This window comes from Apostichopus japonicus, chromosome 20 (genome assembly GCF_037975245.1).
Source record: "Apostichopus japonicus isolate 1M-3 chromosome 20, ASM3797524v1, whole genome shotgun sequence".
Taxonomy (NCBI): domain Eukaryota; kingdom Metazoa; phylum Echinodermata; class Holothuroidea; order Aspidochirotida; family Stichopodidae; genus Apostichopus; species Apostichopus japonicus.
This window is the reverse complement of record NC_092580.1, coordinates 15397496-15425471: the sequence shown is the minus strand read 5'-3', so window position 1 is coordinate 15425471 and position 27976 is coordinate 15397496. Positions and strand designations below refer to the sequence as shown.

General features: G+C 37.5%; 1 protein-coding gene across 3 annotated transcripts in view; it reads left to right on the top strand.

Moving 5' to 3' along the window:
* The window catches only part of LOC139960832 (phosducin-like protein), a 65558-nt gene that overhangs the window by 19826 nt on the left and 17756 nt on the right, over positions 1 to 27976 (top strand). For 2 of the 3 annotated variants that reach the window (XM_071959420.1, XM_071959418.1), the window contains exons 5-7: positions 1930 to 2032; positions 16606 to 16719; positions 22923 to 23047. In XM_071959420.1, coding sequence (XP_071815521.1) covers positions 1930 to 2032; positions 16606 to 16719; positions 22923 to 23047 — 342 coding nt within the window. Of the gene's footprint in view, positions 1 to 1929; positions 2033 to 16605; positions 16720 to 22922; positions 23052 to 27976 lie in introns of those variants that run through there. The other variant, XM_071959421.1, reaches the window with a different exon arrangement.

Below are 27976 nucleotides of genomic sequence, written 5' to 3'. Positions count from 1 at the left end.
TGTTAAATCATACTACCCGTACGCATATTTTAATGTTAGTTTTACCTGTGAAATTTTTTATCAACAATTTCACGTACGGTGACCTGACCGTACAGATACATGTCATAATTATTCGGTTTTGCAAAATGGTTAGCTTTAAAACAGTTTCAGGCATTCTGACACTTATAATGGTTTGACAACTTATTTATTTATTCAAGCTAAGGATCGTTTTACTTGTGACTGACAGTCTTATACGGTCTTTAAAAGTCTACGGACACCTAGGAGAAAGATTGTCCTAATCACTGTAATAGTGAATTGTCATTTACCCTGTGAAGAAGATCCTGTTAGGATCGAAACGTCAGGCCAACTTAATTGCACACTGTAATAGTCGTTAGAAATCATAATGAATAGCTGCAACTCCCATCAAAATCTTTTGCTAATGCTAGTTTCATTTATGAATAAACATTAGCTAATTATGCACATTGATGACGAAAGGGAATGACTGCCTAATTTTGGTTATGTTATTCCATTGTTTTTAGAATCTTCGTTTAAGGACATTGACAGAGGTTTGTGGCCTAGGTGATATTTTTGAAATATTTTTTCTCTGAAAAGAGAAACACCACCATATTCAAAATGTTAGCAGTATGTGGGCTACTGGGCTTGTAATTAGGGGTTAAAGTATTAAGGGCTTAAATGAGAAATGTTGATGAGTGCAACACTCTTTGTCATGTTTTGCACAAGTTTAATAAGTTTTCCCAGATTTTATCAAAACTTCAAATGGGTATATCTTGGAAACGAAATGAGCTTTGCTAACAATTTCAAGCGATTTTTGAATGAGATTATCACACACAACAAATGAACTGAATATGGGGCAAATTGGTTAGGTAGGTGTCCGTATCTGCATTTATTAACGTCAAAATAAAAAAACTCTCCTGAAAACACCAAACCAAACTTGCTCAGAAACTTAGAAGAAATAGGTTTCATCAATGACATTGCAATAATTTTAAAGGTGCAGTCATTGGGTTATACCCAAAAGTAGAGTTTTAAGTATATTCCTCACCTTGACATCCTTACTTGCATCAGCTAGCCTTTTCCAGTCTCAGCAACAACCATTCTGATATTAGCTGGACTTCTCTGGTTTTGATTTAAGCCAAACTTGCTGACCTAGTAGGCTTTCCTGGTCTCAGCAAGACTCTCCAGATCTTAGCTGAACTTGTTGTTTTTCAACAAAGCTTGGCTAGATTCAGCATGACCTGACCTGTCTGTCATCCTCAGAACTCCTTGTCTGGTTCTTCTGATCGCAACAAAAGACGCGGCTGGTTTCAGAAAGGCTTTTTTTTTTTTTTTTTTGTCGTGGTTTCGACTTTGGTCACAGTCTTCGGCTCTGTTCCGGTCGCAGTGGGGATTCCAGGTTCTAAACAGACTTTCTCTGGATCTAATGATGGCTAGCTCTCTTAGCTTGTAATGTCTTGTAATAAAACTTGTGACAAAAAGTTTATGAAGAAATTAGAGAAACTCTGAGTTAAATTTTAGTGCAAAGTGAAAGAACTTTTGGTGACATATTCTTGGAGATAAGAGATGTTAGTGTACCACCTGTTGCTTGGACACATTCAGTAATTAACTTTATTACTATCTTACCTGTCTCCTAAGCTTAAGCACCCCAGATCTACCTTACCCGAAAACTGGTGACATTCTGGCACAGCCAACCCTCCCCCCTCCCCCCCTCCCCCTCCCCCGATGATCTTTTAATATGAGGTCACTACCTGCATCCTTCCTGTGTCGCAAATCTACCATGTGAACAGTAGACTGTGTAATGAAAATGAGCAGAAGCCTTCATAGCAGAATACATTAGTATCAAACCATTGATGTATTTATGTGCTTCTGCATCAGTTTGCTAGTAAAGTCACCGGCCGTAATTTATGATAAATTTTTCTCATCCATCTTCCACAGACCTGTATTTGGCAGTGTCATAGAACTAACTCGAGAGAACTACGTCGATGCCATCGACAATGAGAAGAAGACAGTGTGCGTGGTAGTTCATGTTTATGGAAATGTAAGTATCTTGAACTAAGGGAAGAATCGTAGTATTCCGTGGGTTTTATGTCGTCATGATGTGCTCTTCGTCTCTCTGGTGTGTGGTGGATTGTAGGTACATATGTATATGTGCTGTCACCATGGATGTGGTTTTAAGTCACAGATCTAGCGCATTGTACATTCCAGCACATTGTCTTATGCTGTGAAAAATTCAGTTTCTTCTAACTTTGAGGAGATGTAGGATTCCCTGGATCGCCTGAGTTTGACTAACTATGTACTATTACACCTGAAACATACGTTATTGGTAAATCAAAACCAATCCTGTCTTTGCCTTGAAGATAATCATTCAAATTGACATATATCTGTAGTGCAGCAACGGCTAGAAGTTAAACTTTGTAACTAGCCATATATCACAGAGGCACCTGTATGCAAGATGAGAAAAGCCCACCACATGTGTCAGGATTTATTTGTTTGATCATCAACATAGTATTGTAATACACTGCAGTTTTGCAAAAGTGACTACTTGTGTATGGTGCGAATCTTGCAATGCCATGTATCTTTGCTGTACAGTATGGTCTTGACTGTGTGGGGATGCAACAATCAAAATCACAGTCTGGCTAGCTCACTGTTCCGAGACTTCTCCATTTCATGTTTTGTGATCAGCTGTTATTTACTGTATTCTAAGTTATTATCGTGTGTTCAGTACTCTATGTACACAGAAAAGAAGACACCATGTTTTCCAACATTGTCTTGCATTAGACACGTACCATATATGACCAAGGAAATATGGAAAAAACAGACATTCCAAGACTTTCCCTTTTTCTTTAAAGGATGTGTTCGAAATTTCACAATTTTGCGTAAAGCATGTGACCTCAGGATTGTACTGTATCTTTAAGATACCTTTGCCTGTTCAGAAACATCAGTATGAAGTTCAAGTTGAAGGTTTAAAGCCTTGTTCAAGGCCAAGGCCCCCTGAAACGACTTTACAAGACTTAAGCCCTGGTCATTGGTAACTGGTCACACCCACACACTAAAGTGTGCACAATTCAAACAATCTCTCCTGGGGCACTACAGTGCACCACATCTACGTATCCTATGGGGGACTTCCCATAGGGGTGCAGGCACAAACCGGGGCACGCAACTATATTAACAAGTTGCCTCCCAGGTCCCTATTAATATACCCCTGGGTGAAGAGAGGCAATGGAGATAAAGTGCCTTGCCCAAGGACACAACGTAACGATCCGGCCAGGACTCGAACCTGGAAACGGTAGATCACTTGTCAACTGTCTTAACCTTTCGAGACCACAATGCCCTCGGTACCACAACAGTCTCGGAAGTATGCGACAAACTAGGCGGGAAATATATGAGAGAGAGAAATCTGTAAACTGGCAGGAAAAAGAATCTGATATCAAAAACAATTTAAAACATTATCTGCAGGAGATAGAGATATCTAGATCCCTCGCGGTTAAGTCTCAGAAAATATGCTCACAATTTGTAATTGACTCACCCACTTTGTCTTTATAATCAAACCCCAATGTTTGTACTTGATCTTGTAAATAACACCGTTGGGCTCTTGCAGCAAATCTGCAGCATATTTACATCTAGAAAATCTCAAGGAACTTGTATGTTATGCCTGTAGGCTAAATGTACAGGATGCACCGGCCCCTTCCTAAGTGCTGAATTTGCATTTGAAATCAAAACGGCGGATCAGAAAAAAAAATCTGAAGAGATGCAAGTCGAGGAAATCAAAAGACGTTAAAAGGGCGACCAAAAATTTTGAACCAGGGCAGCACGATCCAAATGAGAATTGAAAACAAATTCTTGCAGGAAGTGAAGCCATTCTTTAAATCCGTATCACGTTGGTTGGGCAGACAGGCTTTTTTTGATGGAACTGTATTTGGGTCATTTTTCATACTCACTTTTAGATTCTGTTTTACTCCACATCTTATGTTAGTGTCTTCACTGTGTCGGCAGAGATCAGCAATAAATTTGGTTATGTAGACATTAAACGTCGTTCATTTAAATGCTCCAGAACCAGTGGGAGGTCTTGAGAGGGTTGCTTGTGGTAGATGTGGGGATGACTGAGGGTAAGAGGAGGAGTGCAGGGGGGAGGGGGGAGGATAGTGGGAAGGGTATTTCATAGATATAAATAGATGCGTGGTAAACTTTTATATAATGTACAAACATTAGATTAAATTGCTATTTGGGAAATAATAACTTTTCAGTAATTGTAGATAATATATTAACTGTGTAAGATTTTAATTTTATGGACAACTCCAAAAATCACACTCGTAACAACTACTGTAAACCTTTCGTAACACGTCGAAATGCCATTGAACTCTGAAAAGGTAAAAGAAGATAAGATGTACAGAATTATTTGAGCCAGCTACTTCCTCTTCTACTGTACTGACAGATATTCAGTTCCTGTACTTTTTTACATCAGTGCAGAATATTCTTCCACTCACCTTTTTAGATTTACCGATGACGACGAAAGTAGAAAAGTGATACATCTGTGCTACTTTGGGATAGTTCGTACATCTTTTATCACACCGTTTACCCCGTAAGTTTATTCCTATCTTGATCCCAGGGTTCTTCTTTGAGAATCTCACAGGCGTTACAGAGCCTCGACGGAGTCTGAGAGACATCAGAGGTAATTCATCAGTATTGATAGATGCCGCTGTAAAAGATAAAAGGTTTCTTAATGTCACTGGCATGCGGTGTACTTTACCTATATACATTGACCCCTGCAGTTCAGTCATGCGGTCTCGAAAACAGTAACTTACTTCTGCGTGTGCTCGTTCCCAGATATATATTCAAGAAATGTCACAAACAATATTTTTGTCAGCTTTGTTTTGGTCGGTTCCTGATTTCTGACAAATGAAAGGTTTTGAGGTTTCATATTCTTCATTACACCTTCAGTCAGGCGCGTAGCCAAGGGGGGGCAAAGAGGGTGACCGCCCCCCCTTGAGCATATTTTTTTTGTATGTTTTTATGATATCGCTGGTAATTTCAAGCTTACTGTAGATGGCCTGAAAAGTGCCATTTCCAGCGATCTGGGAGGCATTTTCAGCCAAAATTTTCTTGTATGCGTAATGCCTATTCATGGTGGCGCTACGCTTAGATAGTTTTCAGTGCCGAATCTACGGCTCTGATAGTTTGCCTACAGGTTCGCCCCTCCCTTGGCAAATTGCTACGCCCCTGCCTCCAGTCACTTTTCTTCCTCTATTAACCATCTCAAATCCACTTGCAATGCACTTTCCTATGTACTTAGTAATTTCTCACCTATTTATAGAAGGGAAAGTTTTGTTATTTATTTACATGAAAAGTACTCACACGGGCATGTAGAAGTAGTTTATTCCAATATATTCTGTAAAATAATTGATATGTAGTTTCATTCCTTATTAGTCCTAAGTACTGCTTGATCTTATTCCCTGATCTGTGCATTTGCTAACTCCTGTTTGACCTTGTTTTGCTTCACTAAATATTATTGTTTGATAACAGATCTCCAAGATTAAACAAAGTATATACAAAAAAACATATTCTACTTTCAAATATATCACCTACAAAGTGACGCTTGGTAACATTTTAAGCACTGCAGCAGGGATGTGCTCATGTCAGGTGGCTACAGGCCGCTGCGTCTGTCGTTTCTGAATGGTCCCCCAGCACCACATACAGTACTTTAAACTTTTCCACCGGGCACTATTCTTGATGATTAAGTTTATCATTACCAAACTATGGGTGATTACTTGGCACTGAAGTTAGCTCCAGAAATAGGAAACAGATAGCTTCTAAGCATACCTCATTTGCAAAAATTTTCCAAGGGGGGGGGGGGGAAACACCCTCACCCCTTAGACCCCTCTCCAAGAGGTAGATCAAACTGCCACACAAATCCACCAGGCACCCTACTATTCCTGAGCACATCCCTGCTGCACCCCATCGACCAGGTTTTGAGTCACCGCTCTTCTGGGGTTCCACTTCTGAATCTGTCATTCAGAAGAGTACTCTGATGTCATGATTTAGATTGCAGGACATCTCCAGACGTAGTTTCTTCACCTGAATAAATCTCCAAAGTGTTGCATTTATTCTGGAGATGAAAAGATCTATGTCGCATACAGTGTACAATAGACCAGGCAGTTTGTGTGAAGGGGTAGTTAGTAACTCATTGTATGAATAGTACTCACATGATGGTAGCAGTCATATTCCAGTTATATTCAAATATATATTCAGGAATAACATGTATTGACAGGAATAACACAGTCAATGTTCATTGGTGTAATTTGGTGAAATTGCCACAGGATACAGTACCACTGATGCAAGCAGATCAGTGCTGTGGAAATTGAGGGCCATGACCCTCCCCCATCCCCATCCCCTCACCCTATGTCAAGGGCCCTACAAATATTGTGTAGAATGTCACTGTTAGTTCACTATGTAGCTCTATAGAACGTTACACTGTGCTCATACCATTATACAGAATACAGAGAGACTAACTCTTATTTTCGACACAGTTACAATTATCTTGCAGGCAATTAAAATTGGCCTGATCTTTGAAGGCCATTTCGCTTGGCTAAAGAAACGCGCAATCCTAAAAGGAAAGCCTTTAGAACAAGACACTTTTAGCTGTAGCCTGTCGTCTATTCCCGATGACAATGACTCTTATTAAAATTAATGTTCTCATAGCTAGTTCTAAATACTGCAGTGGTCTAACAGTAAATATGATTGGAATATATCAATTGTGAAGATTATTTAAGTCAATCAAGTGGCGACCGCCTGTAGATTCCTGAACAAAGTTCTGTATGTTAGAAATATGCATGGACCATTTAAGATACGATTACTATTCTGGCTCTCACTCTCTTAAATGTTCAATATGAATTTACATTACCTGGCAAAATAGTCAATTTTAATATTGTTATGGACAGAGCCAAGCTGAAAAATTCAAAAGATATGAACATGGATTGATTTTGCCATATTTTCTGTCATTTTTTTTTATATTTATAAAATCCATCAGTGACTAGTGTAGAAGCTTCAATTTTGCTTTTTGTTTGTACAGCACATAGAATAGTGACAAAAATAGACTTGTTTGTCACAGCCATACCTGTAGTCTATATTATGAGGTGATTCAATTACAGCCTACAGAGGGTTTGTTACTATCATATTTTCACAATCAAAGAAAAGATATGAAATACATTGGACCCATATTTGATCTGGATCTGTCAGAATGTAACGGTAGAATGCTCCACTTTTTCAAAGATGTTTGTACTTTTCGAGAAAGGTAACATTGCCATTTACAGCCAGTGTGCTAGATTTATTGTTGAGACTATGATTGTAGTAGTTGGAGATATGTGAGATGAGTACACTTAATGATCTTAACTGGACATGAGGAGCGTGCATGCATATAGATTCACATCTTGAGAAACTTAACGATTTCTGAGTGTTCAATGTGGTGAAAAAATAAGAATGCCTAGATAGAAAATTGTCATTGTGAAGCGGAGAGAAGTTTGAGTGAATTCACATTATATTGTTGAACAGTGGGGCTAGATTTTATGATTAACATATATGATACTAAATCGAGTGAAGGTGTGCGCACTTTAATGTACATTTAAACAATTCTACTAGTAACATAAATAACTGTTCTGTGTATACTGTAAATCATTATGGCTGCCTCAAATCAGCAAAATCAGAGAGCTTAATACTAGTAGCATGTAAACCATCACATTATATTAATATGTTCTGCCTAGAGTCTAATATGCAAATGAGGCTTGATTTTAATAGTTAATAGACTAATACAGAACACTTCACTTAAAGTTTTGTCCGGGAGAGTAAAGGAATAGTGGCTGGTGAATTTCTATTCACAAGTATAGAATAATTGTTTTTTCTGTCCTTTATTTAAAAAGTAAGATAAATAATAAAATGGTTTATCTAACAGCACATTTGCTATGAGTGAGTCGCCAAGTTTCCCAGGGTTCTAAATTTACTAGTTATGATATATATACTCTATGCATATCAATCCTACGCTAGTGGTAAAATCAAATCCAATCATATATATATATATATATATATATTTTTCTAAATTCGGTACTAGGGCGAAATTGAACAAAAGGAAAGTGGAAATTTGACGCTAAGGCGAAAAAGTTGTTTCGCCTTAACGTTTTTACTACCATTTCTAGGCATAATTTTGCTGTCGCAAATAGTCTTATCTTATTCTCCACTGTCTAAAACTAGGGTTTGGTTAGTTTTAGGGTTAGAGGTTAGGGAGTATATGAGGAATTAATGTTTTATTTTAGTGTGCAAATCAATGGGGAATTCGCTCAACCGTCGAATTTAGCCGTATATATATATATATATATATACATATATATATATATATATATATACACACACATACATATAAATAAATTGAAATCTAGCCCACTGCTTCACCCGATGATATCCCAAACAGGAAAAAAAACGATCATGAATTTTTCTAATGTATAAATAATTAATAATCATATACATTTTGTGCTCCGGCTACTGTAGACTGTGGTACACTTTTACACTTACAGTGTTGATTATCTAGATCCAGCTTACTTTAAAATCCCAGTTCAGCATCCTGCATTATCTGATATATATCAGCTTGCTATCAAGTGTGTTTTCTGCCACATCAATTTACATATCGTACCATATAAGCTGTACACATACAGACATATGATATTTGTTTATTCTTTGACTTAAAAAGAATCTGACAGTGGAAGCCAACATGGTTCCTAGGGTCAAAATATCAGTGTCCGTCAGTGCGGTTGCTTAATTCTCGTATCAATTGTCTATATTTCCGTCAGTGACGCCTGCAGTCTCACAACATTTGCTTATGAATTTTGGGAAGTTGTTTTTCTTATTTTTATTCCTTTATTGTTGTGATACTGCAGTGTGTCTAACAGCACATTTGCTATGAGTGAGTTGCCTAGTTTCCCAGGGTTCTAAATTTACTAGTTATGATATATATACTCTATGCATATCAATCCTACACTATTGGTAAACTCAAATCCGATCATGTTACTTTTTAAAACTGTGTCCTCAAGCGCTCGTATTTTAAAAAGATTCCAATATATTCGATTGCTGCAGGGAGAGATTTTCCGAGGGAGTTATGACAATCTTGATATGTGACATAGGTCTAGAATGTTTCTTGACCAAATTATGTAGTCATCTTTGGTGGCCTTTGACGTAGTACCAAACTGTTCCACTTCTTGATCATTATATTGCTCACATATGATATTAACTTGTTTGATCATTATGTATACAGACAGTAATTATCATTTCGTGTCTCCAAATCTCCAAAATCTGGAATATTTAACTGGCTAAATGCCAGTGGATTTTGCTGTAACTTGCCATCTGTAAAGTCGGTCTTACAATCATCAGTAAAAGAATCGTCACAATTTCCGTACCTATCAATAAGCTCTGTTTTACCGCTCATTTTCAGCGAATGTTATTGGGCTGCTCTCAAAAGCCTGCTCTGTATGAGGAAATATGCCAGTGAGCCCTTGATATTAGCTGTTTAGATTTTTTAAGCACTGGCATTTTTAGACAGTCTACTGCGAGTTTTAAAACTTTAGGCTTGCACGTACAGTGTATAATGCCCACATACTCTATCATTACCACTCTCCCCTAACCCCCTTCCCCCCCCCCCATGATCCAGATGCATGCTGTTGTCGCATATTTAATAAAAATGACGATTTTATCTGTGGTTCTACTAACATTGTGTGAAGCAGACATCACGATCATTTACCTTTTCAATTTTTTTTTTTTAGGGTGGGGGGGAGGTTTAAGCACTGGTGACCCTATTTTTTGCTCTCGGAACTTTCTAACTTCAGAGCGTTTCATTGATTCAATCAATCAATCGATCAATCAATCAATCATTGATACATAATTTATAACTTCGACTCTGAGTCATGTATCCTCCCAGTACCTGGTCTTTGTATTTTCATTCTCATTTGTCTTTCTCATCTCCACAAAATTCTTTACGTTTCTCTATCTTTATCGTTTCTCTATCTTTATCGTTTTTCTATCTTTATCGTTTCATCGTCATACGTTTTTGCCCTCCCGCCAGAACTAGTGTTTAAAGTTTCGATCCAAATTACATTTAAATGCATGGACTAGCAGAGCTTAATCAGGCGGGCATAATTGTCGCAACCGCTTGGTGAGTTATGATCAGTATGGGGGGCATAATTGCTTCACAAATGTATGCAGTCTTGCAGAACATATTTTGTATAAATTACGTAAAGCCCGGTGCATTTTAACGATCAAGTTTAGACAGTTTTAGCCGAGACTGATGCATGACATTTACAGGTTGGTTTGGCTCTAAGCTGGATGTCGCTGTCTCTGGCTCTTATTAAACTTATTTTTTTGTGTTTTATTTTTGGCTTTTTTATCCCCATCTTAGCTTACACCCTCCTGGTACATGCCCTGAAGGTGTCAAATGTGTAACCTATCACCCGCTGTACTCAATTTAATGAAACAACTCTGAAATTGTACAGTGGGTCGTGTTGGTCTGCCTGCAGGGGGTGTGGAAAGTCTGCTGGATAGAAAAAAATAGCATTGTATAAGAAAATCCAGATAAATGTTAGCATTTCAGAGCTTGTCACAATTTCATCAGTACATAGCGTGAATGAACAAACATAGCTCGTTACCAAGTGACAGACCTGCGGGACTTTATATGTTTATGCAAGATTATGCCCATGGAAACTGTTATTTACAGTAACTGTTTGGTACTGCTACTAGTGTGATGGAAGAGGGGCTGGTGGGGGGGGGGGGGGGGCCAAGGGGGGAGTGATCATGCTTTAAATATGCGGACACCCAAACCAAGTAGGCCATGGATGCTGATTGTCTGTCCAGGTTCGAACCGGTAACTAAGGTTGAGATTCCACTGTAGGCATATACATATATATATATATATATACATATATATATATATATATAAATATATATATATATATATATATATATATACATATATATATATATATATATATATATATATATATATATATACATATATATATATATATATATATATATATATATATGATTTTCGAGTTGGATAGCATCATGTTTGATCTCTAGAATAGGGCAAAATATGTCACCAAAAACAGAACTAGTATTGTTCGATATAGGTGACAAACGCCTACAGTGGAATTACGATCTTCCTTACCGGTTTCGAACCTCTGGACATACAATCAGCGTCCATAGCCTAGTGGTTAGGGTGTCCGCGTACAGAGCGGGAGGCCCGTGGTTCGAATCCCGGTGGAGGCTGAAAGTTTTTTCACTCTTCTTGATTTTCCAACTCACTACGATTTTCATTTATATATATATATATATATATATATGGGTCTGTTCACGTTAAAGCGCCCAAATTAGCATAAATGGCATTTGGAGCATTGTGACAAAATAATTAGAGATTCTAGAGATACAAATATTATCCCCATGGATAGAGTCCACCTAGCTGTACCTACCATAGCATAGACAATTTCCTGAGATATGCATATGGTATGCTAATACTCCCAGAAGTGCCGAAATGTGGACGGAAAATGTTGCCATTTTCAAACTGCACAATTTGTACTTTGATCTATTCTCAACTCCAAAAGAGGATTACTCCAAATTTTGTCATGATTGAACTTTGTGGCTATAGGTTCCCTCTCATAAATATTTCAGAAAATTTCATCGATGAATTTGCGAATTATTGCGAAACTGGACCAGTGTTTCGGACATCACTTTTTCCGTCCACATTTATACACTAATTTATGAGTGGCATAGTTTGGGGTTAAATAACAAATGTTGAAAGTGGTGTCCCTTTTCAATACTGTCATAGTTGTATCAAATAAAATATATATCAGATGCATGTCCATTCAGCCACATTTTACTACACGATAAAGTTAAACAACATGCAAAATGTTTCCGTCCACATTTTGGTGATGTCCGAAACGTCATGAAGCAACTAATATATGAAGTATGTTAAAACCCACAAGACTGTTTTGTTACTCTAATTAAAGCATAAGTACTCCCTCAACTACAGTATGTACTTGACACATTTCAACTCATCCGTTTTGATTTTATAACCATTTCAATTTTTCCGTCCATGTGTGTGATGTCCGAAACACCAGTGATGTCCGAAACAAGTTTTAATTAATATTGCTCTATGTTGCTTGAAAAAAAGACACAATAGATGAGCACTTCATATATTATGACAAGTTCTATCGTTACAAACATACATACTGCACTACTCAAAACTTTTTCCATCTTTACCAAATATTATAGCAAAATAAACTTAAAAGTATGTTTCGGACATCACCATGTGTTTCGGACATCACTTTTGTGAATCCAACATATTGTAAAACAGCACTAGTTTCCACTGAATGATTCAATTGGTTGATTTCAGTGTGCTAGAATACACTAAGATCCTACAACAGAATGCTTCTTAACTTTTGGTGTCATTTGACCAACATGTATTCATCTTTTGATGACTTGTGACAAGTCTAAAATGATATTCTACATATTTGGGTATGAATGTTACTGGGAACATCAAATTACTTGGATTTTTCTAGAACTGACATCATTAACACTACAATTTTCCATCATTTAGTACTGAAGAAGTTAAAAAAACCTTTAGTGAATTTTTTCTTACATATATATATATACATGTATCAGGATGCCATCACAGTCTACAGTACATTAGAAAGTAATGCTGTAATTGTCTGCTATAGCTTGAATCAAGCTATTTGTCACAACCATAGAAAGCCTATTTATAGGCTAAAAGAACTACATCAAAGGGCACGTGGGTACCATGCATGGACTGTCATGTGATGTGTTCCAGCTTCCATGGCGGTACCAATTTGATATTTCCCAATATCATATTGAGAATTGTAAAGTTAATTACACACAATTGGAATAGGCCTAGACGAGTTTTGTAGCACAGTAGCTCATGTTTCTATCACATCGGTCTACAGCATAGTATGTCAACGTCACTTTGAAAACTGAACACCGTTCAGTGTCATCTGTCACTCTATATGTTTGGAATCAGTGTGCATCTATAACACCCTATGTCAGAGCAGTTTAACTGTTGATGGGAACTTGATGGTTGTCAAGAATAGCTACCAGTACTTTGGGAAGATGTTAGCTAAGTAGTAGGACCGTGGAACATGTCTGGTGATCTAACCTACTGTATAAATGTTGGTCAACGACTATAACTATAATGTTAAGGTACAGACATTGCTAGGTAACTCTGTGTTGTCTGCTGCTCTAAGCCCAAATATACATTTACTGTACTAGTTAGTAAACCACAATGGGCAATGTGGAGATTAATGCAGTATATCAGATTATTAGTACCACCCTGGAACACATTACAGTACATGACCCTCTATGACTGATATGCGGATTTACCGTGTGATGAAACCTCCAGGTTTACTTGATGGTGTCAACAGTATTAATATACACAGAGTGGTGCATCATGCATGACCATGTTTTCATTCCGAGTTGCTTCAGACTTCAGAGCTTTAGTGATATGTATACAGATATTTATCATTATGAAACTTAAGGATAAAGCTGAGCAATTTGCTGAGCTGCTGTATATCATAACATCTAGGCCTTATACTTAAATGTAAGTTTAGGCCATAAGCTTAAATCATAACAATCTTACAAAGTAAAAAATTTAATTCATATGTGACAAGGAGTATTTGTACAAACCATGAATACTTGTTTTTCACATTATAATAGCCAAGGCATGATGAATCTCAATAAAGAAGGATATTTAAACTAGTACTTAGAGTACTACTACAGTAGTATAGGCTACTACTGTTGCTTAGCTGGGCCAGTGGAAGCAATTTTCAACATTGGCAGATCCAGCTCAAAGGTGCATGAGGAGGTGGTGGGAGCGGGTGGGTACCATTTGAAGGGGTGCAAAATAGTTGATATTGCTGACATTACAAAATAGGACCAAGCATTCTAGTAGAGTTTAGGATATGATACCTCCCCTCTGAAAATTGTTTAAATAGTAGACTCAATGATACTAGCTACAACAGGTGGGTGCCAAATAATCTATGTAGGGATGTCTCCTGTGTACATCTGTATATTTATTAAATGGTAAATATTTGCTGTTTGTTTCAATTATTGCAGACTTCATCTAGATAATGATGGAAATGTGGAAACTGTAAAATTCAAAAAGAATTCTATTTCCCTTTTGGGGGGAAAATTTCTTTGCAGTCAATAATAATACCATTTTCTGCAAAATAATACATAAGTTGATGTTTCTGGGAAGTGTTGGTGAACGCTGGCCATGCAAAAGGTATGCTGGACAGGTAACGAATGTGGTGAAGCAGAGATTAACTTTCTGCAAATGATGATCAATGAATGGTTACTATGTGGAGTGTTATGGAGTTTTAGCTCAGTGGTTAACGCCGGTGCCTTTCAATCATTAGGTCCCGAGTTTGTGTCACTCCAAGATTAATGTATGTTGTCAAGTTACAGAGTTGTTGACAATTGACAATTCATAATCATGGACGTTAAATATGAATGTAAGAGACTGACTTCGGTCAGCTTGCGGCTTTGATAAGCCAATGATGGCTTCTTTGCGAGTTCCTGCTTGCAGGAGGATCTAAACTACATGTGTGTATTTTGGATATATGTATGAATTGAGTATATAGTAAACAGTAATTATTCATTTACATTAAATAGGGTTATCATTTACACCAAGCCTTCAGATTTTCACTGATCACCTATCTTTTCACCTATAGGCTCTGTCCAGATGTTCAATTTGAAATATGTGCCTCAGGGCATTTGTTTTTTTCCAAGAATTTACAGTGCCATTATTTTTCAGTACACCTTGTTGATTTCCCAGTCTATGGTGTTTTAATAAACTGCATTCCCTCAAAAATTCATAATATCTAGTGTAAATCTGCTACTGTCTGACTGTTGTGCTTCGACTTTTGTTGCTTGAACAGGTTTGAATAGCAAAAATATTACTTCATATTGTTGTTATGCAGCTTTGTGAACATTTTTCCAAGGTGATGTCCAAAACATTCAGTGATGTCAGAAACACTCATAAAGTAACTTTTAATGAACACTGAGGATTTGAACTACTGTATAATAAGTTCAAAACTGTCATACCTTGTAGGTAGCTTGTCAACAACAAAGACCCCTTTGTTACAAATTTAACTTTTAATATGATATGCATTGTGTAGAAAACATAACAGGGATGCACTAATACAGTTGTGGTGATGTCCGAAACATAGTCCAAGACAGTCTAATGCAAATCTATAAAAAAAGTGTTTGCATTTTTCATTATTTCAAATGAATTTGATGCTGTTTGTTAACATATCCTGATGTAATGATATATATTGCTAAGTATTAACAAGCATGGCCTTCGTTTAATAATTTTCTTGTTGATCACTTGGATCCAAGTATCCGTTTTCTTTGTTTTGAACTTGGAACCTATGAAGGGTCCATACTGTAGATCTCTTTTGGTACAGGTATCAACTTACTAAAATGCTTTTCTATTCATTATTATTGCCATTAAATGAACATCATTTGGTTTATTACTAAATATTAGGTTTAATATATTAGGTAAACCATTGGTGGGTGATGTCCGAAACAAGATCATTTTGGGGGGTGATGTCCGAAACAAGAGTCAAGAAAAAAAAAATTCTGAGAGGACATGACCCAGAATTTTCAGCTTTTGGTTAATATATGTGCTTATGTTGTGGTTTAATTTTATGGTATAATTGTAACTATTAATTTCAATTTTGTTCTTTAAAGAAAAACTTTTTTAACTTTATTTCAGGAAAGATTGAATATTTTCTGACAATACTCTAATATTTTTTAAAAAACATCATCGATATCATTGAAAACTTGTCTTACAATAGCAAATTTTGTGTTAATAAAGAAAATAAAAACAGAATTCCCAAATGTAGCAGCAATGGAATGACACACCACCATTAAAAAAAGAACAAATTTTGGAAAATTTATAGATTGTCACACTTTCAACCATCTTGAATATAATTTCCAGAATAGTTTAAGCTCTGGTCAATTCTGATTCATAAATTGCAGATATTAGTTATGTTATTTACTTAGAACAGAAGTTCTTTACTGTAATTTGAAAATTTGGTACCTCAGGCAACCAAATTGGGCGCTTTAACGTGAACAGACCCATATATATATATATAATCACCAAAACAGAGCTAGTATTGTTCGATACAGGTGACAAACGCCTACGGTGGAATTACGACCTTCCTTACCAGTTTTGAGGCTCTGGACATACAATCAGTGTCCATAGCTTAGTGGTTAGGGTGTCCGCATATAAAGCGGGATGCCCGGGTTCAAATCCCGGTGGAGGCTGGAAGTTTTTTGAAAAAGATGAAGGGGAAAAAACCCATAATATTTGCTATTTTCAGAGTCACAGTACTACAGCCTTACTAATTTATAAAATGCACCTCTTCAGAGACAACTACTGTATGTATAATAAACTGATCTAGATCTAGCACATTATTGGAGTATCACAAGTTAAAGTTTCACTGTTGCATATAAGTAAACTGTATTTAGAGATATCCTTTATGTTTGTTCATCTTCTTCCCATAGGCAACTCCTGGCTGTGATGCCATGGACGGCTGTTTCCAGTGTTTAGCTCAAGAATATCCAAACGTCAAATTTTGCCGAGCTGCCGCTTCTGCCATGCAAGTTAGCCATTCATTTGTAAGTATTTTCAGTTGTTTTGAAAATTGCCAGGATAAAAGCCTGGTTTACTTAAACATTTTCAAATGTCATATTACTGTATATGAGAATGTTGGCATGAAGCATAGAGTATTTAACAATTTAGCACTCTTTGTCAGAACGAAGCAGTTTTGACTTGCATTTAAGGACTTGGAACTTAACGTGTTATCATTTTGTAAGTATTTGTAAAGAAATTGGAAGGAATTAAAGTTCTTTTTACTAGAATGGAATTGGAACCAGTGACCAGTTAATACAAGCCCTGCACTCTAGCTACTGAGCTTTATCCAGCCTTGAGTTGATAGGGATACCTGAATATTACTGTAATCAATTCTTTGCTGAGGGGTGCAAGCCAGAAACCTCAGGACCTTGCATGCTGTGTCACCTGGTAAAGCACCACCCCCAAACTATATCTACCAACAGAGGACTGGGCAGTTGGTTGATTGAGCAACCCAAGCTATATCTAGCAATAGAGGGCTGGGCAGTTCGTAGATTGAGCAACCCAAGCTATATTTAGCAATAGAGGGCTGGGCAGTTGGTAGATTGAGCACCCCAAGCTATATCTACCAACAGAGGGCTGGGCAGTTCGTAGATTGAGCACCCCAAGCTATATCTAGCAATAGAGGGCTGGGCAGTTCGTAGATTGAGCAACCCAAGCTATATTTAGCAATAGAGGGCTGGGCAGTTGGTAGATTGAGCACCCCAAGCTATATCTACCAACAGAGGGCTGGGCAGTTGGTAGATTGAGCAACCCAAGCTATATCTACCAACAGAGGGCTGGGCAGTTGGTAGATTGAGCAATCCAAGCTATATCTAGCAATAGAGGCTGGGCAGTTGGTAGGTTGAGCACCCCAAGCTATATCTACCAACAGAGGGCTGGGCAGTTGGTAGGTTGAGCACCCCAAGCTATATCTACCAACAGAGGGCTGGGCAGTTGGTAGGTTGAGCACCCCAAGCTATATCTACCAACAGAGGGATGGGCAGTTGGTAGGTTGAGCACCCCAAGCTATATCTACCAACAGAGGGATGGGCAGTTGGTAGATTGAGCAATCCAAGCTATATCTAGCAATAGAGGCTGGGCAGTTGGTAGGTTGAGCACCCCAAGCTATATTTCCTAACATGGTGCTGGGCAGTTGGTAGATTGAGCACCCCAAGCTATATCTACCAACAGAGGGCTGGGCAGTTGGTAGGTTGAGCAACCCAAGCTATATCTACCAACAGAGGGATGGGCAGTTGGTAGATTGAGCAATCCAAGCTATATCTAGCAATAGAGGCTGGGCAGTTGGTAGGTTGAGCACCCCAAGCTATATTTCCTAACATGGTGCTGGGCAGTTGGTAGATTGAGCACCCCAAGCTATATCTACCAACAGAGGGCTGGGCAGTTGGTAGGTTGAGCACCCCAAGCTATATCTACTAACAGAGGGATGGGCAGTTGGTAGATTGAGCAATCCAAGCTATATCTAGCAATAGAGGCTGGGCAGTTGGTAGGTTGAGCACCCCAAGCTATATTTCCTAACATGGTGCTGGGCAGTTGGTAGATTGAGCACCCCAAGCTATATCTACCAACAGAGGGCTGGGCAGTTCGTAGATTGAGCAACCCAAGCTATATCTAGCAATAGAGGGCTGGGCAGTTCGTAGATTGAGCAATCCAAGCTATATCTAGCAATAGAGGCTGGGCAGTTGGTAGGTTGAGCACCCCAAGCTATATTTCCTAACATGGTGCTGGGCAGTTGGTAGATTGAGCACCCCAAGCTATATCTACCAACAGAGGGCTGGGCAGTTGGTAGGTTGAGCACCCCAAGCTATATCTACCAACAGAGGGATGGGCAGTTGGTAGATTGAGCAATCCAAGCTATATCTAGCAATAGAGGCTGGGCAGTTGGTAGGTTGAGCACCCCAAGCTATATTTCCTAACATGGTGCTGGGCAGTTGGTAGATTGAGCACCCCAAGCTATATCTACCAACAGAGGGCTGGGCAGTTGGTAGGTTGAGCACCCCAAGCTATATCTACTAACAGAGGGATGGGCAGTTGGTAGATTGAGCAATCCAAGCTATATCTAGCAATAGAGGCTGGGCAGTTGGTAGGTTGAGCACCCCAAGCTATATTTCCTAACATGGTGCTGGGCAGTTGGTAGATTGAGCACCCCAAGCTATATCTACCAACAGAGGGCTGGGCAGTTCGTAGATTGAGCAACCCAAGCTATATCTAGCAATAGAGGGCTGGGCAGTTCGTAGATTGAGCAATCCAAGCTATATCTAGCAATAGAGGCTGGGCAGTTGGTAGGTTGAGCACCCCAAGCTATATTTCCTAACATGGTGCTGGGCAGTTGGTAGATTGAGCACCCCAAGCTATATCTACCAACAGAGGGCTGGGCAGTTGGTAGGTTGAGCACCCCAAGCTATATCTACCAACAGAGGGATGGGCAGTTGGTAGATTGAGCAATCCAAGCTATATCTAGCAATAGAGGCTGGGCAGTTGGTAGGTTGAGCACCCCAAGCTATATTTCCTAACATGGTGCTGGGCAGTTGGTAGATTGAGCACCCCAAGCTATATCTACCAACAGAGGGCTGGGCAGTTGGTAGGTTGAGCACCCCAAGCTATATCTACTAACAGAGGGATGGGCAGTTGGTAGATTGAGCAATCCAAGCTATATCTAGCAATAGAGGCTGGGCAGTTGGTAGGTTGAGCACCCCAAGCTATATTTCCTAACATGGTGCTGGGCAGTTGGTAGATTGAGCACCCCAAGCTATATCTACCAACAGAGGGCTGGGCAGTTCGTAGATTGAGCAACCCAAGCTATATCTAGCAATAGAGGGCTGGGCAGTTCGTAGATTGAGCAATCCAAGCTATATCTAGCAATAGAGGCTGGGCAGTTGGTAGGTTGAGCACCCCAAGCTATATTTCCTAACATGGTGCTGGGCAGTTGGTAGATTGAGCACCCCAAGCTATATCTACCAACAGAGGGCTGGGCAGTTGGTAGGTTGAGCACCCCAAGCTATATCTACCAACAGAGGGATGGGCAGTTGGTAGATTGAGCAATCCAAGCTATATCTAGCAATAGAGGCTGGGCAGTTGGTAGGTTGAGCACCCCAAGCTATATTTCCTAACATGGTGCTGGGCAGTTGGTAGATTGAGCACCCCAAGCTATATCTACCAACAGAGGGCTGGGCAGTTGGTAGGTTGAGCACCCCAAGCTATATCTACTAACAGAGGGATGGGCAGTTGGTAGATTGAGCAATCCAAGCTATATCTAGCAATAGAGGCTGGGCAGTTGGTAGGTTGAGCACCCCAAGCTATATTTCCTAACATGGTGCTGGGCAGTTGGTAGATTGAGCACCCCAAGCTATATCTACCAACAGAGGGCTGGGCAGTTCGTAGATTGAGCAACCCAAGCTATATCTAGCAATAGAGGGCTGGGCAGTTCGTAGATTGAGCAATCCAAGCTATATCTAGCAATAGAGGCTGGGCAGTTGGTAGGTTGAGCACCCCAAGCTATATTTCCTAACATGGTGCTGGGCAGTTGGTAGATTGAGCACCCCAAGCTATATCTACCAATAGAGGGCTGGGCAGTTGGTAGATTGAGCAACCCAAGCTATATATATCTACCAACAGAGGGCTGGGCAGTTCGTAAATTGAGCAACCCAAGCTATATCTAGCAATAGAGGGCTGGGCAGTTCGTAGATTGAGCAACCCAAGCTATATCTACCAACAGAGGGCTGGGCAGTTGGTAGATTGAGCACCCCAAGCTATATCTACCAACAGGGCTGGGCAGTTGGTAGATCTCAATGAGCAAAAGTGTATTCCTTAATAAAGTTCCTTGTTGATTCTTCTTGATGTGAATGATGCTTTAGTTAGGACCTCAGTAACCTACTGTGAGTAGTGTTCAACCGATTATGCATAACAGAAAATACCGATTACCGATTATTTTTTTCATAATCGTACCGATTCCGATTCCGATTATTTGAAAATGAGAAAATATCTCGTATATACGAAATCGGCAATAAAGTTTGACAGAAAACAATTATTGTTGTGATTTTCCCCTGTTTCCTTTTGCTTCGTTGTTATACAAGGCTCTAAGGTATCATTTTATATGTACCAAATTACCTCTGTAGTTTCTCGGAAAGAAAGAAAAAGTTTTTTTTTTTTTTTAAATTTTCAAAATACGGAAATATGACATCCTACCTAGTCAGCACTGTGCTAAGCGAATGGCCTAACCACCTCGACGTGAATGTCACCTGTTAATGGCTTGAAATGGGCTAAGAATAGTTACTCAAAATATCCATCTCAAAAAGTATCTCAGACAAACCATCCATCTTCAATTTTTACCAAAGTGTCAATTTTAATGACATATTGCCTTCATTCCGACATTATTTTGTACTTATTTTCAGTATTATACCGTTTATGAACAAATAGAAATGTTACGAACTTGAAGTTAAACATACCTATTCGTTACCTATTTAACTCCATTCAGGTTCAATTAGAAAATGTAAGCTTACACCAATCAAACTGAAAAGCAAATTGTACCATCGTAACTTGTTTAGAATTACTTTAAAATGTAATACCAGATTGATGTAAAGAAATAATAACTAGAAACTACTCCAATATAAAATATAACATTCCCTCTATAAGACATATCACTTACAGTACCTTCCAAACAAATGCCGATTTCCAGCAAATTGAAAGTTGTAAAGTAAGCTACGCATTTTTTTTTTTTTGCAAACCGATGGTTAGGCTACATTTCCTATTGACTTAGTGTGGTTGTTAGGCTAACATGTGGTCGAAGATTGCAGTTTCCGTGGATATTTTTATTTTTTATTTGCGACACAACTAGAGCGAATAAACAGATGGCAATGTTAGATTTCCATGCAGTTGACTTAGTGTGAAGTAAGGCTACCATGTGGTCGGAGATTTGTGAGGATTTTAGGATATTTTCGCTGGTACTGACATTGCTTCGTGCAGGCCGTAATTTGCCACGGGAACTTCCCGGTGATTGTGCGCGACCCTCTCGCACTGCTTCAAATTTGATGCGAGATGTGAAAACTGTTTGCGCGATTCGCGCTGCAACTGCAATTCCTAGCTAAAGCAAACGCATGTCACAATTAATTTTACACAGACACCTGATATAACGAGGGCGATTTTCTTATATTTTTTTTTCGCACTCGTAATTGTGCTTTAGGAGGGCTTTTTAGCACTTGCGAGGGCGAATCGCCCATCGCCCCCGCTTATTTCCGACCCTGTCAAGCACATTCGTTAATTCGCGAAATTGGTATTGCTGCTATGCTTACTGTGCCAAGAAATTTGAAGTCACTAACCACGAGGGAAGCAAAATCGGCGACCCTGGCAGCGTAAATTGATGAAAGTATACACTGTGAAAGACGTATCGAGGGTGTCTTCTTTTAATATTTCGTAGTAAAAGAACAAACCTAATACATCAGTTGATATTTTCAACTTCCATATGTTTTTCAATAATGATATTTTCACCTTCCATATGTTTTTGAATAATCGGTATGACATAACTGGTATTCCACGTAATTTTTACCGATTCCGATTATGTTCCGATTATGCAATATTCGTACCGATTCCGATTCCGATTAGGTTAATTGGTTGAACACTAACTGTGAGTATCAATGACTATGTTAGGTTTATTTACTATACTACATGTAACAACACACAAGATCACTTGTGGCCAAACAAGTATCCTGCAAGTAGATAAGTCCTATGATGACTTTTGCTTACGACAAGTATGTCATTTTGCCTGGTGATTGACCTACACAATGCATGATACAGTATATATATATATTATATATATTAGTACAGGAGGCATATACAACGCTGCAATTAAGTACTTCTGTGTATCCATCAGTAAGTGCAGATAGTCATGTAGTTGTTTATTCCTACTATACCATTATGTTTATTCATTTGATTGGAAACGTAATTGCTTCTCATTACGTGATGTACGAAATAACTACAAATTTACTACTACCATTGCAGTGTTAGTGTACCTCTTCTTTGACTTCATTGACTAATATATTACTTACTATTTTATTACTTTTCGTAGGTATTTGTGATAAAATTGTAGCAGGTATTCTGTAAGAATTACTGCACTTGACAAATACATTACTAACGGTAGAAGATAAAACTACATTGTGATGGTTAATTTTGTAAAACCGTTTCCCTTTTTTCGCAGTGCCGAAATGGTCTGCCGGCTATTTTGGTTTACAAGGGAGGTCAGCTGGTTGGAAATTTTATTAAAGTCACAGATCAACTTGGACATGACTTTTACGCAGTTGAAGTAGAGGGTTTCCTTCAAGAGTGAGTATACATGTACATAAAATGGTTTATTTTTTTTCAGTGGAAGACGTTTGCTAAAGATCCCAACAAGATCGGTCAAAGATAATGCACGTTACATAGGTTATTAACTAACCTGTCTCCACACGACATCAGCACTACTGCTCTACCTTGCCCATAGTGAACTGTTAACCATTTACTATTGTACACACTCAATGACCAGTCACTTCCAGTCGGTGACCCTGATCATTCTATTATCAATATGCATAGAAGTGATTTTAACATTCATAGATTATGATCTGTTTGAATCTATGGAAGTTTCAAGAACGTCTAAACATCAGTAGATGTCCACAGGAACACTCTAGTTTCATAACGGCTGTACTGGACAGATGAAAAAGGCAACCTGAGTGGGGGTTGCTTGTTAATATCTTTAACTTTGGGCATATACCATTCAAATCTTTGGTCAACTGGAGAATGAAATAAAAAAAAATAAAAAAATTGTTTGGGTTGGGGGTAGCTTGTAAATATTCTTTAACTTTGGGCATATACCATACAAACCTTTGGACAACTGGAGCATGGGATCATGAAATAGAAATACAGTTAAAAAAGTAAAACTGACAAAAAGTTCAACATTAAACACTAAAATAAGAAGTGTAAGATGACCAGTAAAAACTAATTAACACATTTTCATTTTAGCCATAGATGCAATCTTCATAGTAAAGCCAACTGCTTAAGAATGGTACAATATAAAAGTAATAAATTTGACAACATTTTTGCGCACTGTGAGGTAATTCTTTCTTTGAGTGGTTTACTTTTATTGAAGACGTATTTACTCTGCTTCATCCCTTACCTGTTCCTCACTACCTCAGCACTCTCTATCTACCGTGTCTAGAGTGAACTGGTAACCTTATAACACTGTACTGCCCTCTTTGTTCGGACACTTCCAGTCTTAGCCACACCATTTCACTCTACCACCAAAGTGTCTAGAAATGGAAAAAAAAGTTGTTATCTTTACGGATCTGTATTTTTCGGTAGCCATTCAGACTTATTGTGGTGTGATCTTCGAAGTAGGACAGTCACGATCAATCAATCCCTTTGTTTTTTACCGACAAACGATCTTGGCCAAAGTGCCCAATTGTTACAGTATTAAATAAGTATATTTGTACAGCAGAGATCGGTCAAATTTAAAGGAAAAATCAGGAGGAAGACAATATGACATTTATATACAAATATGAAATAAACCTTCTGTTTTGTGAAGGTATTTCTTTGTTTTGGTATAATTTAGGAGATGCAGCACAGCGAGTGGTAGGTGCGATCCTTGAGGCAGATGTTATTGTGTTTTTAAAAATTTTCTTCCTTTTGAAATTTAATTGCTGATTTTTCATTGAAAGTTGACACATTGGGAATATTAGGAATTATATTATTGAATGTATTTTATATTCAAGGCTTTGTTCAAAATACAAAATATTTCTAAGAACATTTTCCTCTGTGGATAAATCAGTTCAGTTGTTTCTCTGTTGCTATGACGTTCTCACATGATTGCCAGTTTTTCAATGATTGGATTATGTAACATTGCGCAACTGCAGGATCATCTGCGAGTGAAGCAACCTTGACCGTCACACAAACTTTGTTTCATTTCTTCAAAACGCATTCCTTCTTGAATGTTTTTGTTTAAAAAAAATTCAAATAAAAAACTTCCTGGTTTAAAACCCAAACGAGGATTATGAAATCTAGCGTAAGAGATATTAATGTGCTTGGGAAAAAGTCAAGCTGGTAAAATTGGTTTTGTAAATGTTGTCCTCCGGTGTAAAGTAGGTATTGTTTGAATCATGTAACAACTGGTCATTGAAATAAATATCGAAGATATCACTTTCTGTGCCACTGGCATACATGTAAAAGTTACATTCCCCTTTTTCTTAAAACAATACAATGCACACTGCAGGCTTCCAGCAATTACGTAATGATCGTCAATTTCATTAACGATGTTAAAGTGCAGCATTATCGTGGATACAGGCAGCTACATTGACATCAGCAGTCTTAATACTACAACCTACAGATCCCCATGAGTGAAGTCTGTCAGCTTAAGGAAGATAATTTCTACTTCTAACATCCACCCTGTTGTAGTCCCATTCTCAGATTTGCTATTACAGTATTTGCCTATTTCCTCCAAGAAAGTCAACCAGCTTCCAACTATGAACAAAACACCCTCTACTGACGTTTAATGACTTTCGTTACAAAACCAATAACACAGCATTTGACAATTATGAACCGGTCGGTACCATTCTTGACCTTCACCCACAAATGACCATCTCCAAGGTCAATGTTCTCTTCTGAATCTACTAATTCAGAAGCCAATACATGCCTGACTTTATCTGAATGTTTCATCAAATTTGAATCTCGCCAAGTTTTGCAAGCCAGATCAACAGTTCTTCTAATTTCATCTTTAACAAATTACTACATCAAACTTTTTATATTTTTCCTTTAAGGATCCCCCACCCCCCCCCCCCCTTAAACAGTTGATGTTTGCAGTACTCTGTGTCTTTAAACAAGTCCTTAACTGTCCCTGTGCCAATTTTTTTGTGAATATTAACGGACAGTTAACTGTGTTTTAGCAAATATTTTAATACAGTGTGTTCAGCATCTACAAGCCTTCTACACCATATACATGAAACAATCAGCTGCCATACAGAAAGCATTTGCAGATTGGCAAATTTCCGTGTTTAAGTTTCAACATGGCGGTACACACATAAAGTACTGTAGCTGTTGCGTCATTTTGCACTGTGCAAGCATATACTGTTTTGCACGAACCTTTTTTGTGTGTGTAATAAGCATTATCTTTGTTCTCCTGTCTGCTATTATATGATATCTACTGACATTTCATCTGAAATATATTTATATACATATATATATATACATATACATATATATATATATATGTATATATATATATATTCATATATATATATATACATATACATATATATATATATGTATATATATATATATATATATATATATATATATATACATATATATATATATACATATACATATATATATATATATATATATGTATATATATATATACATATATATTATTAGAGAAAACCAGAGAAATAAGATATGACTCATAATTGACAAATAAGGAGTAAGTTTTACAAAATATATTGGAATTTTCGGTCCCCCTGGGACCTTCGTCAGCAATACTTGGCAGTCGAATGAGAAGTACAAAATGTGACACAATGAAAGTATGACGCTAGATAAGAGTAAGTTGCAATGATGGAATTAAAACCAAATAAACCATGACTATACAGGAAGCTTCCTGTATAGTCATGGTTTATTTGGTTTTAATTCCATCATTGCAACTTACTCTTATCTAGCGTCATACTTTCATTGTGTCACATTTTGTACTTCTCATTCGACTGCCAAGTATTGCTGACGAAGGTCCCAGGGGGACCGAAAATTCCAATATATTTTGTAAAACTTACTCCTTATTTGTCAATTATGAGTCATATCTTATTTCTCTGGTTTTCTCTAATAATATTTTCTTTTGGAGTAAACGTGGATTTTCGTTATATTATATACATATATATATATACATATACATATATATATATATATATATATATATGTATATATATATATATATATATATGTGTATATATATATATATGTATATATATATATATATATATATATATGTATATATATATATATATATATATATATATACTGTATATATAAAGATATATAAATATAGATATATATAGATATATACATATATATATATATATATATATATATCGAACGTTAATCAAAACTCTCTACACAAAGCAGACTAGTTATACAGTTCCTCACAAAAGAATAGAAAAGCTTTCATTTTCTCTTTGATATATTCCATGGCCTGTTGTATACATTTACGATGCCAAACCAATCGGTTGTCTTGGATTCCATGAAATTCTCCTCAAAGAAAATGCTTTTCTGTACTAAGGCCATATTAAATATTCATAAATGTCATTATTGCTGTAAATATTGAGGTACTGCACAACTTGAAGTACTGCAGAATCACCCTGTAGTGATTTTGTTCCTGATAAGTGTGTAACTGAACAATTATTATTATTTTGGGGGGGGGGGGGAGTTGAATATGAAGGAAAAAACACAAAAAAAACCCAATGAAACAGAAATTTGATATAGTGTTACAGTGGTAAGAGACTTTTTAACATGTCCAGTATTAAAGTGCAACAAACTTTCAACTCAATAAGATTATGATTAAAACACCTTTGACTGTACAAAAACAAAATAATAATGATAATACAGTTCATATAAAGTGCACTACACAACAAAGTCTCGATGCGCTGCAATAAAATTAGTTAACTACAGTTAGAGGTTACTTATTTCTATTTGGGGGGGGGGTTGAAGGGGACAAAGTTATTGCTTTCAAAGTTTCATTTTTTTTTATCGGTGGTTTGCTTCTGAAAAGAGAAACAGTATACAAATTGTAGATTGTGCAATGTGGATTGTTAGATATTTCAAGATGTCTATCTGTGTTACAAAAGTACAGTACTGTATGTCTGTATGCCGTTAAGTGGAAACTTGACAACCTAATGCAAACTTTCCATACAACCAGCACTGTAAAGTTATGTATTGTATGTAAACGGTCCCTGAGTCTGTGAAAAAATTGTTAACTTAACATTCTGCTGTTTATATTTTCAAAAACTTTTAAGACTAAAAGCTCTCCAGACTTTCATTGTAGAGTTATGTTAAGAACATGTAGTCAAGTATTCAGTAGTGTATTGAAATAACGATTTCCCTGACGTTTGCCCCTCAGCTTTGCCACGTCTATGCACAACCCTCGTTTTTTCCATTAGTTTGTCAGAAATCCCTCGGCTTTCCACACATTTGAGTGTGTCCATGCATGCCAACATGTGATTTACTACTGAAATTTGTAATTCA